This window comes from Diadema setosum, chromosome 21 (assembly GCF_964275005.1).
Source record: "Diadema setosum chromosome 21, eeDiaSeto1, whole genome shotgun sequence".
Classification (NCBI taxonomy): domain Eukaryota; kingdom Metazoa; phylum Echinodermata; class Echinoidea; order Diadematoida; family Diadematidae; genus Diadema; species Diadema setosum.
The window spans coordinates 5,023,451-5,040,781 of NC_092705.1; the positions used below are offsets into that span (position 1 = coordinate 5,023,451).

Sequence of the window (17,331 nt, forward strand, 5' to 3'; positions counted from 1 at the left end):
AAAACCAATTTTCATCTAATTAACGTTGAATCTCCCCAAGAATCATGTGCCCTTTCACATTTCCAAAGAGGTTTTTCATTATCTCCAAAATTATCATCAGAAGAAGTTGGAAACCTGAAGCCCTACCTCAACCCAAACTGTACCATCCTTTTAAAGACTCAGGTGCATGACATCACTTGACCAACGCTGGCTATACCCTTAGCCGAGAATGTGCAATTCCACCTGAAAATGTCATTTAATGATAAAATGGCACAGTCATCCCTGACTGATAATATAGTGTCAGGAAGAAAGGAAATATTCTTACCTCCATGAAAACCAACATTCATGCAGGCAAATTTACAAAAATAGAACTTGGAATGAGAATGAGATATTAACTAGTCATACACTTCAAAGTATCTTTGCCTTTTGCCTGCAAATAAATGAAATTAGATAATAACTATACAGTATACTTACAATAAGTTTAACAAACTGAATTACCCGTTCCAAAATTGGTCAGAGGGTTCATAATTTTCTTCCACTGCCCAAATGCCTATTCCTACTGCCACGCTCTCCAAACAATAAAGATAGTTTCTCCAACATGAATTGAATAGATCATTTCATTGAAATACTGTATGAAATATGGGACAACAAGAACATTATAACTGTGTCTGCATTCCTCAAATTAGGAGAGTAAATGTTCTTCATTACACTGCGAAGTTGCATTTAATAAGATGAATTTATTTGACACTAGACCAAAGCAAAACAGAGACTTTAAATGTGTGTATGTACTGTAGTTGTATTTTTTTTTTTCAGAGATGAGCATGCACTGAATATCATACATCATAGTATCTTGAAAAATTGGATTTGATATTAATGCCATCCTCAACATGCTTGGCAGGGTTCACTGGGGCAATATGAAAGCACCGACATTCCCCGGATGACTCCGATCGGCGAGATCATCGTAATCGTTGCGAGACAAGATTACGGCACCTAAAAAGTTCAAAGTCTCCGCCACGGTCCGACGGTTAAAGAGCTTATCTTGATGACAGCAAATGTGACATGAAGGGTGGTGGGGGGGGGGTGAGTTTGGCAGAATCTTAACTCTCTGATTTATACCATGTAAAGCTTTTGGTAAACCCATCCACATCCACACACTGCAATTATTCACGGATGTTGAAGTGCTTTCCAAACTGTAAAACCTGTCACCAATTGTATACCATGAGGCAATCTGAAAGTTCATAATAAAATGATCTTTGATAGTCTCTGCATTAAAATAACAAAATCATACACAGTGTTCTAGACACTGTTCTAATCTACTGCTACTTACTCAGCAGACTAGTACCAAACATATACGTCACAACAGTGATATTATGTGAGAAATCAAGATGCCAGATGTTGAGAGATAATTCCATCATCTTTGCATTCTTTATATATGTTCATTCCCACAAATATCTGCATATATTTGTTGCAACATGTCTAAACTATAAATACAGTGTGTTAACTTGACATTTAACAGATGTCTTTAAAATCATTGTTGTTTCCAGGTTACACTGTTATACTGTTTTCCTACCCCCTCCTTCCTGTACAGTTTCTAATCAAAGTTGTTGGATATGTCGGTACATCAGTCTTGTGCATGTTCCTCATACGTATGTACCTTCATCCATGCAATTCAATTATATCCGTATCACACTTTTCAGCGGGTTGGTGTGCAAACATCTGCTTTGAAATCATTAATCTATACCTTTTCTACTAGCCAGTGTGAACGTTGGTCCTCACTGACTGCTTATTGAAGTTTGTGTAAGTCCTACCCAACATACACTTGTATCACCAACTAATGGCACAAAATGGATTCCAAATATCGTATTAGCTTCAACTACAAATTGAATAGTCAATGGCTACTCCTTTTCAATATTGGTCTATCAATATCATACACAGCTTAAAGTGAAAACAAAGTTCTGGTAAGGGCCTGAGAACCCGTCTGGCACCATTTCATATTTGCTTGCAATATATCGAAAGAGTCTACAAAGAAACTTACCTGGCTGACGCGGTTTGCCGGAATGATGAGTCGTTTTGGAGTATTTTGAGAAAAATAATAAAAGTCGGTAGACCGACTATTATTCCAGAAGGCTCCAGACTAACTCGGTCTCAGGGAAAACTCGACCCTATTTCAGACAATTTTACACACAGTTTGTGATCGTCATGTTCATCAGTACTCTATACTACGGGTACCAAACGAGGCCTTGATAAGCAGACAGGAAAGTGCGTGCTAATCCTGTACAAAACAAATGGACAGCGCGCGGTCCTCAAGCCTATATACACTGTAGTATACGCACATCACCTCAGTTACTGAGACGCGCGGTCTTTGAAGTTTTTGTTGTTGTTTATCAAGCGTCTTTGATTGTTTTTAGAGGTGCTTGAGAGGCGCACACTAATTTTGCATGCGCGCCAAAGAGGTTTTTGATGCGCGCGTTGTAACAACTCGGACCATTACTGCGAGTAGCCAGAACGCTACAATGTAGTTTATACAGGCCGCTCCATTATGCATAGTACAACGCTGTACAATCCAGAGGGACAACTAATACAACTCATCCCGCCATCAAGCAAAGCGAGGCCGAGTTATCCCCGAGTCCGAGTCTAGCCTGACCCCGTTCGGGTAAGTTCTGAGACTGAACGTTTTTGGTTAAAATTTCCCATTTTCGTCGTTACCCATCGAATATCTTATTATTACAGCGTTATTCCGCACATTTCCTAGGCATACGTTCACATTTTGGAGCAAAATTTGACAACTTTTGCAGGCGTACTGTTACGACCAAAATCACTCTGAGAATGATCGCACAAAAGAAACAATCAACTAATGTTCAGGCGGTTTATTAACAGTGATATTGTGGGTACAGACTCGTAATCGGTTTTCACATCAGTACAATAATGATCAATAGAAACAATTACAAATCGGTAATAGAATCACTTACATATTATGTTATCACGTAGTCCTTTGAAAATGTTCAGATACGATGTTCGATGCACCGATAAATAATCCTTGACGCACCGATGAATGATTCCTCCGACGTATCTCCAAAGGCACAGGTTGCATTAATCCACAGTATAAATCCGGGGTAAAATCCACGATAGATGTTCACGGTGAAACTCGCAGAATCCAAACGTTGTGACGACCACGTCCAGTTGATGCGTTGAATGATGATTCACTTTATAATGTCCAGCAAGGAATCCAGCCAGTCACAGCTTTGCCGTAATAATGTCCGTTGACACTAAAATATGGAGTCTATCTCCAACGTAGGCAAATTAATTCTCTGCAGGCAAAAATGTCTCCCAGGCCTTATCTCCACAAACACAGTTTGTATAGCAGGTCAGCAGGTAACACAGGACTGACTATAACAAGTCGCTTCAGAGCCAAAAGTGACGTAACTCTCAGAGCAGAGGTGTTGGGTACTCTGCCTACCTCAGAATTTCTCCTGCTTATATACTATCCATTCACCCCTTTCTAGTACATTCTGTAATTTTCTCCAACCTGGGGCCACATACCTGAACATACTAGCAAGTCCAAATTCCAGGAATCCTGGATGACTCACTGCCTAATATGTGCATAACATCATTGCCAAAATTAACTACCAATCACATTGGGTTACAAGGGCAGTGCCTCACTCAGCCAGCACTTCCTAGAATTTTCTGGAATGGGTTAAATCATTCTAGATTGAGTGAGCTATAATGTATTTCCTGTCACATGCATACATGTACTGTAGCTACATTGTATACCCTGTAGAAAATTCTCCACTGATCTGGTCAGCCTGTATGTACTATATCTATATCATATAGAATGTTCTCCATTAATCTGGTCACCCTGTGTACATACACATTAAACAACCATGCATACAGCCTTGATACATGTACATAACTACTTGTGTGTACATTTGTGACAGTACCAGAACTTTGTTTGGGCTTTAACCAATATAATCTTACAAATGTGGAGCTAGGTACAACGAAACATTGATCTTCAAAGCTTTGAATAGACAATTTGTAAGCTAGCCTGTTATGGATGAAACCCTGCACAAAGCAAATATTTCGTGAAGTTTATGTTCACAAGGCCATGTACAATTGTCTTTCATCCTATTGTCAAGAGTCATGAACAGAGGGGAAATTCCAGGGTTGTGAGAAACTTGACCCCGACACCTTTCTTGTTGTCATTTTTTCTTCCTGGGCTCACCGGTTTCCGCTTCAGCCTAACAATGTGTTATTCTTTGTTGCCTGGCGATTGTTCATCTGTTTACATTCTTGCGGATTCCCCGAGAGTGTTTCTCTTCAGGACGGCTCAAATTCTTGTCTGTCACAAAGTCACCACCGGAGAACGCAAAAACAGAATTAGTCGGCCGGGTATTAACTGCAGGCACGTCCTTTTCCTCCTGTTTTCGTTGTTTCGACTTTGGGGAAAGATTTAGCGGCTCAAAACTCCGCTCCGAAAGTGTTCTCCCTAACTCTTCCTAAGTGAGAAAATCTGTGCTCGCTCTTTTCAGTCGTGGGGACTTTACTTTCAACTGCTCTCAAGTTAACAGACAGACCAGGGGCTATGCGGAGTACATTCCGAGAGTCACTCTGTATTATCCAGGGCACCTGTTTGACACGCTCTCTATATTGTTCACTCCCATTGTTGAACGAGGTAATGACAATATTGGTGTGACGCCTTTACAGCGAACATCCAAGCGAAATGTGAATGTTAAACATGATTACACTTCGCAGCGATAATGTGATTTCTTGACATGCTACGCCTTCCGAAGAAAACATCTCACGTTCAGATTTCAGTACACTTGGGTAAATCGAAACTGCGCCTCCTCGCCATAACAAAGTCATCGAGCTGGTTCGCAAACCAGAACAAGAAATTTAAAGAGACATGGGCCAGATTCATTTGACATGATTCACTCAAAATATTATTTGCACTGCCAATCACGTGGATAAGTGGATGAAAACATAAGCATGGCTAAAAACATGTTTTGCTAAATATGACTGATAAGGAGAAATCTAGTCAAAAATCATACTTGTTTATTAAGAGATGACAGTGATTCAATTTCAAAATGAGTGGTCATCTAGATTTTCTTGACTGCCATTGCTTTCATGCCAGAGAAGATGACATTTAAGAGTTGCAGGAAGTAAGACAAATCTTCACAAAAATATCAAATAATACTTTACATAACAGACCAAAAAGTGGCATGCAAAGTGAACACTAACTGCCCTCTAGTCTTTTCTTTCAGTGCGTTCACATTGCATCTCTTACTTCCGGAATGATAATAAACACAAAACTTCTCAACCATTTCTTGCGACTGATGCTACGTCAGACCAAAAAGTGACTTTCATGTCAAAGAAAACATTTTAAAGTCCAAAACGACTTGTCATTTTAATAATTGTTCAGTTTTCTGCTCCCAATCCCTCTTCCCCTTTGAAACTTGACTGGAGCAAAATAATGGCAAGTCAAAAATATGCTCTTTAAATACACCACAAAGTGAAATATGTATAGTGTCAGGGAAATGACGCACAACGGAAACTGTGAAAACAGCCAGAACATGCCGCAAATTAATCATAAAAAGAAAAAAAAAAAGCTGAATCAGGCAATTTCTTCTCAAGTTATGATGTTGATGCAAAATAACAGTTGCAACTGAATGCAGGTTTGATAAACACAGCGTATTATACCCTCAACTTTGAAATCATAAACAGTCACCAATCCCACAAACTGCTGCTCTTTTATCATACAAAATTGCAGTACAACATGTACAATGTATGGCAAAGTAAGCATACTTTTCATTTCAAACAGGTCTCTTTAATAACAAGGGGTGTATCATGGCGCAGTTGACAAGCCAGATTGACAAGTCACAAGTCCTCACTTGGCGAGCGTGGCGGTAATCTTATACAGAAAATTGGTACGTTGTACAGCACTCACTCCACCTCAGACAGACGCAGAACTATTGAATAATTCTGTGAATTATCGCACTGCACCAAATTCATTTCTCGTGGCTAAATTTAGAAGAAATGTGACCTCGAAATTGACAGTTATTGAACAGAATTGAGAAAAAAAAAAACATGAGGGGACTTCAGAAAAGCATTGATATGAATTGCATGCCCTAAGGGCTTACTGCAGCTCACACAGGGTTATGTAGTCAATATTTTCATATTATAATATCACTTGTAGGTAGCAATTCTGAGAGGTTTCAATCATATTTCATTCATGCATTGTATATACATTTTTTCTCTTGAAGCAATAACCACTTGTACAAACAGTACAGTGTACCTCATTCAAGTAAAATGTGAATGTATTTGGCAAATGCATTTACGAGGAGAAACCACACTCTGTATCATCATTTATAACTCTGAAGCAGTGCACATCAAACAAATAGAATCAGCAAAAAAAAAATTGTATCAATATTGAAAAGAGAAATTAGAGAGCTTTGCAATTTCAATGTCTCTGAAGCTTTCACCATATGATTTCAATCACAACTTTTCGCAGAATTAAATGGATTTCATTTTGTTCCGTTATTTCAGGTGTGTCCAATTTTCAAGACACTTTCAGCTTGGTTCATTGAGTTGACTCTATCATCTGCTCATCATAGTCAAATTTAGAATGGAGTTGAGTTTTTCTCCATTGATAGAGAGGTTAGTCTCATCTCAGGTTGCACTTAGAAAAAAAAAAGTGCTCCCGGCACCACTTCAATGCATTTGCAAATAACACATCACTGACAGTGTGGGGATGAAAATAAAAAATATGTGCCTCAGCCTTGGAGGAGACTAGCCTAATGTTTGTTAATGATTTTTTAAGAGTTACAAAAAGCAAAAGTTGGCTCACCGAGCAGGGCTTGGAAGAGGCGGCTCTTGAAGATGCGCATGACCCTCTCGATGGCATTGCGGAGCGGTCTGTCTGTCGGTGAGGTCAGCTGGGAGTGGTACTCCTCCAGGAGCTCTAGGGCCCTGGAGGCCTCTGGAAAAAAAAAAAAGACAAAAAATGGAAGAATGAATGATTTATTTCACTTGGAACATTAATATTTATGTTACAGCTCCACCTATCCCCCCCCCCCCCCCATTATCATAATCAAGTCAAGAAAGATGTGGGTCTGGAACCTGTAGACTATTTTCATCTCCTTTCTGACTACCTTCCCCCACCTATTTCATCCCTTTTCAATCCCCTGTGAGAAATCACAAGGAAAATCAGACAATCCGTTCAAAAGTTACAAATTTTTAAAGTATCTGTGCAGTCACTGCTGGATGAGAAGACTATGACAGTGTATGATGTCACATGTGTAGAATGGTGTAAAAAATACACAGAAAATTCAACATATTTTCACTTTTATTGCATAATAAATGAGCACTTGACTTGTCTCTTTCAGAAGGCCCCCGTTGAGGACGAGTCTCAAGTATACTCCGGCAAATGTTTATGGGAAATGTGCATTGTAGCAAAATCAGCCCATCCTCAACGGGATCGGCAGGTATGTCTACTTTTTCAAAAAATGAAATTTTGTCAAATTCTTTTTATATTTTCTTTACATCATTCTACGCATGTGACATCATACACTGTAGTAGTCTTTTCATCCAGCTGTAACTGTGCAGAAACTTTACAAATTCATAAGTTTTGATTGTCCAATTTTCCTCAAACTTTCACTAATGTGTTCTACTAATATTGCTGCATTCTCTCAATCCACACGTCCATGAAGGTGAACTTGCCTTTGAATGTTGATATGTGCAATATCCCCCCCCCCCCCTTTACAGAGTGTAGTGGCATAGACAAGTGATATCGCATCGAGGGATGATTTGGGGGCCCCAGACTGCAAAGGCCTCGGCACTTGTCATAACTCGATTTATGGGGAGCTCTTCAGTTTGGAAAAATAACACACAGCTACATGTAGTTACAGGCAGGGCACAGGAGTAACTTGATGCAGTATGATGTTATGGCTCTCCAATTTTAATGGGTCATACAGTGTATGATGTCTCTGGCTGTTGCATTGTGGGAAATGGTTTAGACTGTCCTTGGAGTTGAAAAATCTGAAAAAAAAAATAGTTCTGGGATCCTGTTTCTCATAATGGCTTATGTGAAAAGAAAAAAATGCACATCCTCGTGGGAAGGGCACATCGTAAACGTGGGATGGCATCTTGTATAGGGATTCCAACCTTCACCTTCCTTTGTAACGGGATCCAAGGATATTCTTGGATGAAATCTTGTGTATAAACAGATTTTACGACTCAGTCTCATATTGTTCACTTTGAGAAATGATATCAATACTCAATGCATGCTAAAAATAGAAGAATAAAGCTTGCTCCATGTGAATTGATATTGTTGTGTGTGTGCTGAAAAGTGTATGTAGGTGTTATGCGTGTCTGCGTGCATGCACATTAGTGTACAGGTGACCAAAATTCTATACCATAGCCATTATGGGCTAACTTACAATGATTCTATGAGGCTTAGAGACAAAAACTCATAGACAACGAATGAACTGTGATATGTTTGAAGATGTGTATTGTATTGCTGTGTGAATCCCTCACAGTGGCTGTGATCACAGATCTTTATTAGACATCCTTTCTGCATATGAATTCAATGATAATAAATCATATCCTCAGCATCAAATTCTGACGTGATAACGAAACCTCAATGATTAGTTTGTTCAAAACAAGGATAACAATTGTGAAATCAGTGACAAAAAAACCTTGATTTTTGCTACAAAGTTGTAAAAAATTCAAACCAATGAAATAGCTGTCAGGCAATGACATCATCTTATCAAATTTGCATAATACATTTACAGCTGTTACAGTCAGATATCACACTGTTTTATGATAACAAGTATCAGACTTCTTTGTGTTTCTAATTGTACAGAGAACTTGAATGCTCTTGTTTCTTTGACTTTATTCTCTCAACTCGCATGCAGATTGTAGTTTGGATTCCCCAAGGAGCTTCAGGCTCCTTGGATACCCATAGAAGGACTCTCATTTGTTCACTTCGGAAGAGGGGATTCCAGAAGGACATTGAAGTTTTCTACATCATTGAAAGAGCAAGTGAGAAAGATAGAGAGAGAAAGAGAATGACCATTTCTCAAAGGAGTTGCGATTAACTTTTTCGCACATCTTCTTTTCCCCCGTAAAATAGGTCGGGACACACTTCCTCACAAGCAAGGGTTCAACGACTTTGAAGTCTGCCGGCGGTGTCCGTCACCGATGCTCTGGGGAATTAAACCGCAGCCAACATTGCCCCACCTTCATCCCACCCCACTGGGGGGCAAAAGCTCGGCCCACAGAGGCAAGTATCCACCACCGGTCAATCAAGGATGCCGAATGTAGACCTATCGATCAGCACCTCATTTATGCCGACAGCAATTCTTTACAGACAGCTGACGAATGGAACATGAAGTCTATTGTCCGTCTCAATGGGACAAGCTGTCATCAATAATGTGTCAGAAAATTGGGGGGGGGGGGGTTCAGAGACACTGGACAAAAGGGGGGGGGAGAGACAACAAAAGAATCGATGTGTTCCCATTCTATTCCAGTCACTCAATGGTGTTTGTCTCTAGATGTAGTGTACCTTCGGTCGCCCCCACGCTTAATAATTGACCCACATGGACAAATATTTATGTGAGAGTTACATAATCAAACAAACATCAGCACATGCCCCAGGTCAGTATTTACACACCCAAGTAGATTCCCCAGCGCAGCACATATTCACTGAATCTACGGCATTCACATGATGAACTATTGTATATGGCGCTATCAAAGTCACTTGCCCATTGAACTTCTCCAGAAGAAAATCAAGACCAGAGATTACAAAGACACAGCCACTGGATTAAATTTCTGTATTAATTACTGGCTGTCCAAATATATAAGTGCAAAAGGAAACAGCACAGAGAAGTATTGATACCTGCATCCATCTGTCTCCATGAAAGAGAAATTCAATATTTGAGCAATTATGATGATAGAGTTTTTAGAATATCCAATCAAACAAAAAATTATTTCACAAAAAAAAAAAAAAATCTGTACTTATTTATCCAAGACATGTCTCTACTATAGTTAACATGTGGCCGTGGGTCTAATTGTATGGACACCCACAGAAAATATCTAATGAAACATTAAATGAAGAATGTTAAAATATTCATTTCTATGCAAAACAGACTTATGTTGCAATTTCAAAACAATACGTACAAAAACAAATGAATGTAAATTGGAATGTAAACATAGTTATGGCTGATTTGAAGACCAAACTGTCCTGAAACAATACTTTAACCTTTGACCAAGGTTAAGTGCAGAAATCTACAAAGTAGATCTTGAGGATGGTGATATCAGTACACTATTAATATATCTTGAACAGGAGTAAGGTGTACATATGACCCCTTTGGACTACTTCAACTATTCCCTGCTATGCAATTCATGAAATTCTGCTTTTTCACAGAACATCCAGTAATGAAATTTACCCCCCCCCAAAAAAAAAAAAAAAGCAACAACAACATATACACTGGTACCAAGAAGAGTTCTCTATTTCATGCGCAACTTGCATTGCAGCCACTATCAACACAACCTCACACTGATGTGCAAAAAGAAAAAATCATTTGCACTGTACAGTGAGTGGACAGACAAGATATCAGCCGTAATTCAAACATGGCCTGCAATGTAGGACGCAAGTGTAGTGTGGAGCGGTCAAAGTGCATGGTCGTACATTTATTGTCTGCCGAGGAGGAGAAGGGGAAAAAAAAGAGGAAGCCCAGTTTCTCAAAGTTTAGTACGAGGAGCAAACTTACGTCTCATAGTTATAGTGGTATCGACAGCGTCAACGTCGTCTTCATAACTAGAAACGGACATGCCTGGAATTTCCCCCCACAAGCAGTTGGTTCTTCGATTGCGAGTGGGACTGTATGCGTACGCTCAGTGGCGGCAAAGGATTGTCCCCCTACGTTTTTGGAGCACCCTTCCGGTAGAGCGCCGTACGCAAACTCGTGAAAGGGCGCCTCCAAGAGTCTTGTGCAAACAGAGCGGAAATTATCGAACGGCAGTCGTGACAAAGATTGCCAACACCTGAAGTGGCATTTGATTATCTTCCCTCTCGAGATTATCTTCAGGTGGCCTTTATTTAAATGCTTCTTTTCATTTGATTTGGATGGTTGCGGAAACCTTTGACCACTGCGGTCCACAAGCAAGAGATTAGCGACGGCCGCAAGAGACAAGATAATTATTACCCATCCTGACTAGCATGAAGGGTCATTGCACTTTACAAAACTGAGCCACTTTGTGTGCCATGCTCACACTTATCACAAGAGTAGTGTTTCATGAAATTCTCTTTTTCTGTCCTCCTCAGGTAATAGCAAAATATTATCATGCAGGGCTCGAGTGAAGACACAAATATGAATTGAATTGATATCTACTGATAACACAGGTCAACGCTAATCAGGATGTTCTTTTGCGAGATGATTGACACTGCACTTTAAAGGTCGCAAATGTTTTCACATAAGCTCTTGTTTAATCTCTTGCATCATTATCAAAAAGCCAAAACATCCTCTGCGATGCAATTGAATTCTTTTGGTTATCATATTTTCATAATCTTCAGGCGATTTGCTTTAACCCATGTAGGATCATATTTTGCATGACAGCAAATGAAGTACGAGCAACTGCTTGGTGAGGATTGGGATGTACAGTAAATCATATAGATATCAAGTTGGGAGAGCCATTCTAGTGTTATTGACGTGTCTGCAATGTTCCTCCTTATTGCTTAAACACTGAATTTACCTACAAACTGGCAACAAGGTTTAACCTCTTTCATCTCAAAAAATGATTTCCCGGCAACTCCACTCAAAATATGATACAAATCTACAGCAGTACATTTCCACATACATCTCTCAAAGAAAGATACTTTCATGCATACATTTTACAGGAAACAAAAAATTGGGGTCATTCGCCATCAAGACAAAATAAAGAGTGCTGTGCGAAAAAAAAAAAAGATTCGAGGTCATGCGACCAAAATAGAACTACTTTACATAGATCTGCCAGTAGGACGCCACGACATGGATGGTGCACAGGTATTCAAACATCATAACTTTCGCATTATTCGTCTCATTAGGCTCACATTTTCGATGCACTGCTGGCCTGCTCTACGCTTGAGCTTTCACTCAGCGCAGTCTTTTCAGTCAGTCAATTTTCCTGCAACCACTGAGAGGATTTGCTCTTGGCGACTTCCACGAATTCCAGTCGGACAAGCGCTCAGTACGCAACAATTAGGTTACTGTCTCCCCTCCCCCCCCCCCCCCCCCCCTTCGAGGATAGACTTTCCCTGCAGGACAGATGCAAACGTCCACACTGTTGCATAAGCTTTCAATAAAATGATCAACTGTACAGTTTTATTTTGTTTTTTAGTTACCTTCTAGAAGCCCCAATTTGCAATGTAGAATGTGCATATTATGTGTGTGTGTGTGTTGGGGGGGGGGGGGGTGGGGGGAGTCTCATCACAAAATCTTTCTGTTTTATAGGGTTGTAGCATAGTAACCCCTCAAGACCTTATTGTTGGAATGACATTGATAATGTACAGGCAGGTTGCTAAAGGTAATGATGGGGTTTATCCATCAAGTCCTGGGATAATATTGCTGCAGTAGTTTATCTATGGAGCTACTATAGTAGCATGGTTTATCATCCTGCCATCATCAAATTGGCAATCCTGTATTTTCACTGCATATAATATACTGGAGAAAGGTAGATGGAGCTGGGTTAGAGGGGATGGCTAGTAAACTGATCAGTGGGAATCAGTGGGAATGCTGGGGGATGATTGTTCCAATCCTTGTGGGATTCATTTAAGAGTACATTATAGGCCTACATCTATTGTTGTGTGAAAATTATTTGCTTCAGAATGGTCTCATATTCAATTAATGTGCAGTTCAATGTTTCCAGGTGAGCATGCCTGTGGGTACAACGATCGCCCCATTACTGTACAGGCATGCTTAGCTAGAAACATTAAACTGCTCATTACTTGAATACGAGACCATTCTGAAGCAAATAATTTTCACACAATAGATATATAATGTACTCTTAAATGAATCCCACAAGGATTGGAACAATCATCCCCCAGCATCCCCACTGATTCCCACTGATCAATTACTAGCCATCCCCTTCAAGTCATTAACTTTGCACAAAATCCCATGAGAAATTTGCCCAAATTTGCCAATTTGAGAGAGATGTAATCTTTTTACATTCGGTTGCCAATTTGAGAGTTAGTAATAAACATGGTAGCAATTCAGCTCAAAGCTATTTCCTGCCAAAACTTGGTGGCAGGAATGTAACACTACATGATGTAGACAAACTTATTAGTACATCATGTACACTACATGCATCTGTACAGGAGAGGATGGGGGTACTCTATTTTAATACAGACAGATACGAGTGTAAAGTCTGTGTACAGGTGCATGCTCAAGATATCCACGGCGTGCCTGATTTTTTTCCTGCACAACACCATGTACGATTGTTGGCAATTCTCCCCCATTCAGTCTGCCCACGGCAACGTGTAATGCTACCATAGCCTCACTGCTAGCTGTCGTCAATACAATCCTTTCAATCTGGAACACATGCAGCATTACTCATGTCGACATTCAGGGCATCAAAAAACGTAGAGAAAAAAAAATAATAAAGCTCATAAAAATAGCTCAAAACCTCGGACGACTAAATACCCAACTCTTGCTCAGTCACCCGAGACAAAATCTCGGGTCGCCCCTAGCAACAACGTTGCTCCATCCTATCAAACTGCCTTTCGTGATGAGAGGAGGCACAGGTGCTTGTGTGGAGTCCAAATTTCTTGGATATTAATCCCCTCCATGAATGTATGTGGGGAACGAAAAAGACTCGAAAGAGGTGTCGCTACATACATCATACTATATGCCCCTTCATAAGACAGTGTGTCAACCCACACTGTTTTGCACATCTGTACCTGGATACTAACCACCATAATCAGTCACTGCCAAAAATGATGTATCACTATTCAAATGTCTGTGATGACACACAGCGAGTAACATGAAATCAAGCTGTATGTACACTGTACCTGCGTAACTAAATGGGCAGCAAAATTTGTCAAGTGACCCCTGAACTCCGAGATTGTGTAAATTTTTATCTTATTGCAATTTACGATGCAAGTGTTTCACCAAAAAAATTGCAAAACATTTCCCGCAATGAGACAAAACTGATGAGCAATTAAGACTTAAATTCTCATTCAAATGTGAACATCATTTATAGCAATGAATCAAATGTCAAAACGTTTGTTCAAATGTTAATTTGTTTGTTTGTTCAATCATTTGTTCAAGTATCATAAGTTATCATCTTCATGTGTCAAATTCTGGTGGTAATGCCCGTCTCTGATAACTTACACACTATAGACTGGTAAGAGGTACTAACCCCATATTCCTGTGAAATATGGTGTTCAGGTGGAAGGATAATTCAGTTTCATACCCAGTATGACTGATGAAATAACATGAGTACCCTTCTCTTTTTTTTTTCTGCTTTTCATTTGGGTTTTTTCAGTTCGTAATAAATCAAGAGGATAGACTGGTTAGAAGTACATGTACTAACCACATATATTCCTGTGAAATATTGTGTTATATGGAAGGATAATTCAGTTTCATACCCAGTATGACTGATGAAATAACATGAGTACCTTTCTCTTTTTTTTTTCTGCTTTTCGTTTGGGTTTTTTTCAGTCCGTAATAAATCAAGAGGATTGACAAGAGATCGTCGAAGACAGACAAATGGCAGATGAGCAGGAGACACCACTGATGAGTGACAGAAGGAACAACAGAATGGGATGATGAATAAAAAATGAACACGGGGCGGGTGAGACAGACGCGAGAGACAAAGAGTAACGCACGGATGGATACAGTTCTTCACGCTTCAGAACTCTCGAGGAATGAACATCAGCAGTGACACAAGTTAGCCAGCCCGACGACTATGATGCACATTGTCTAGATGTCATATACACATGATCTGAGCTGTCAACACATTAAAAAAAAAAAAAAATGGGTCATCTTTAAGTTCGTAGGCATCACCTCTCAAACAATGAACACGAAAGAATGAAATTAAAACAACAGAAATGAGAGACATTTTGCGATAACGGTGGTTCTGATTTGAAGGCATAATTTTCCTCGACTAACAAAAAGATCATGTCATTCAGTTCATTTAGACAAGTATTTGTTAGGGTCAACGACCAACAACTCTCAGGGTTAGGCAGATTTAGGTGTGTGACTTGCACTGGGAAATTATCCCTGACATTACCGAGCACACACCCAATGTTAAAAATGAATGAATAAATTGATAACAAGGGAAAATTATCTACCTTTTTTGGAATTGTCACAAATAAATCACAAATCTTGAGCACTCATAATACTTTGAAAGTGGGAATTTTCACATTCGGTCGGGTAAGATAAGTTTGCATGTTTTTAGTTCCGCAGAGTCAAAATATAGAATTACACGCATCAAGCAAAAACAAATTGCATGCTTTTATTTTCATGCTAATTTCACATTCATGAAATGTACAAAAAAAATTTTCCAAATTTACAGTACTTTTCTGCTCACTAATAATTTTCCTTCAATATTCTGGTTACCTTCAGATCAAGTACCCCCTAAAGAAGACAAGTGTGTGTAGCCCCAACTAAAACATTGATGTTGTTTTATCATTCAAAAGATTGACAGTGGAGTGTTGTGTAGTGGTTAGCATTTGGTGTGACAAATCATAGATTTTGATAGTTTGCCAACAACTTTGGTTGCACTTTAGAACTTTCTTTTGTCTGCGCACGGCAAGACACACTCGGAGGTATATAGAAGGGCCAACTCATAGTACAGTTTAGTGTTTTGAGTTTTCTAATAAACCCCTTGAGGACAAGTCCCGAGTATCCTCGGGCAAGTGTCTATGGGAAATGCGTTTTGACTTTTGTAGCAAAATCAGTCCATCCTCAATAGGTTAAAAAGACAGGTCAATGGGAGGTTATATGGCATTAGTGATAACTACAGGTAATCTGCTTCCGTCCTGACTTCACTGACCGAATAACGATAAGTTGAACTTTGTGCAATGTCAGAAAAAAAAAAAGTAACCACTACTTTACAGTAATTTATCACAATCTTGTTCAGGAAAATGCTTCTTATGCATCGAGATACGAGACAGTGAAAAAAAAAAAACTGAACAGTACAATGAAGTAAAGTGTAGATCTCAAGAGACGGTAGTGAATAGCAAGGACATTTTACTGGGTCACATAAATGTGATCACCAACGTCAATGAAGATGACGAGATGGCCACATCGCGCTAGGAGCAATTTCAGACTGGTAAGAGAACCTGTTGGTAAACGTGTGTGGAAATATTTTCAGGAAGATCAGTTTCTTTTTTTACGTGTCTGACAGCAATCGTGAATTACGTTTCTCCAAGACAAGTTTTTCTAAATCTCAATTGGCCAATCGCAGTCCAGAGGAGTTTTCAAACTGTGTTTTTGGACCAATTCTAAGGTGTGCATTTCTCCTTTGAACAGTTTGATGTTGTGAATGTGTTTGAAGCATGATTGACAGCTCTTAAGTTATACATCTTGTATTCACTTTGACCATTATCCATGACTGAATATCTACCTACATGTACTCTTTCACCTATGTATAAGCTTGACAAGAGTTACATTATGCTTGACCAACATGCTAAATGAGTTTGTGATGTTTGTGATGCAGTTATTACATGGAACGTCGAGTGCAGTTAGCAGTCAGCAAAGGGGGACTCGTTTCAGTGTCTGAACGCTCCGTAAGTCTGAACACACTCAGAAACGCAAATTGAAGCAATGTGATTACAAATAAAACGTACAAATGAGTTCCTTTGAAAGTGCCTTAGTCCCTCCCCTGAGTCTGGAATGACGGATTAACAGAACTGAAATCTCCTTTCAGCTTCAGCCTTTGATGGTGCATGAAATGATCAAGTTTCGAGACTCAACGATTCACATGTTTTTAAAAAAAAAAAAAAAAATTGTTGCTTTCATTCATGAGAATTGCCATAAATGGTTAGTGGGCGGTGCAACTCACAGCAGGTAACCTCTTTTAAGTATGACATCAATCCCCTTTTTTTCAGCTACAAACCTTTTGAATCATCTCCAATGTACAATTACCGTTATTGATCTGTATTTAAGATGCAGTTTCAATTTCCCTACTTTCACATTTTGCCATGCGCTGGTTGATACTCTCGAGTATGAATGAACGATAAAATCTCAAGAGAGAATTTTAACCATGCAGACAAGATCCACTGACTTTGGAACTGACAACAAATATTAATATTGGCAACAGATGTTTTGATATTGATGATAGATCTTTAGAGATGTAAGGTGTAATCATAAATTT

The 17,331-nt window shown here is 39.4% G+C and overlaps 1 protein-coding gene across 1 annotated transcript in view; it reads right to left on the reverse strand.

Moving 5' to 3' along the window:
* The window catches only part of LOC140244667 (disks large homolog 1-like), a 260,660-nt gene that overhangs the window by 221,106 nt on the left and 22,223 nt on the right, over positions 1-17,331 (reverse strand). The window contains exon 2 of the mRNA XM_072324287.1: positions 6,821-6,952. Within this exon, the coding sequence (XP_072180388.1) occupies positions 6,821-6,952 (132 nt within the window). The remainder of the gene's footprint in view (positions 1-6,820; positions 6,953-17,331) is intronic.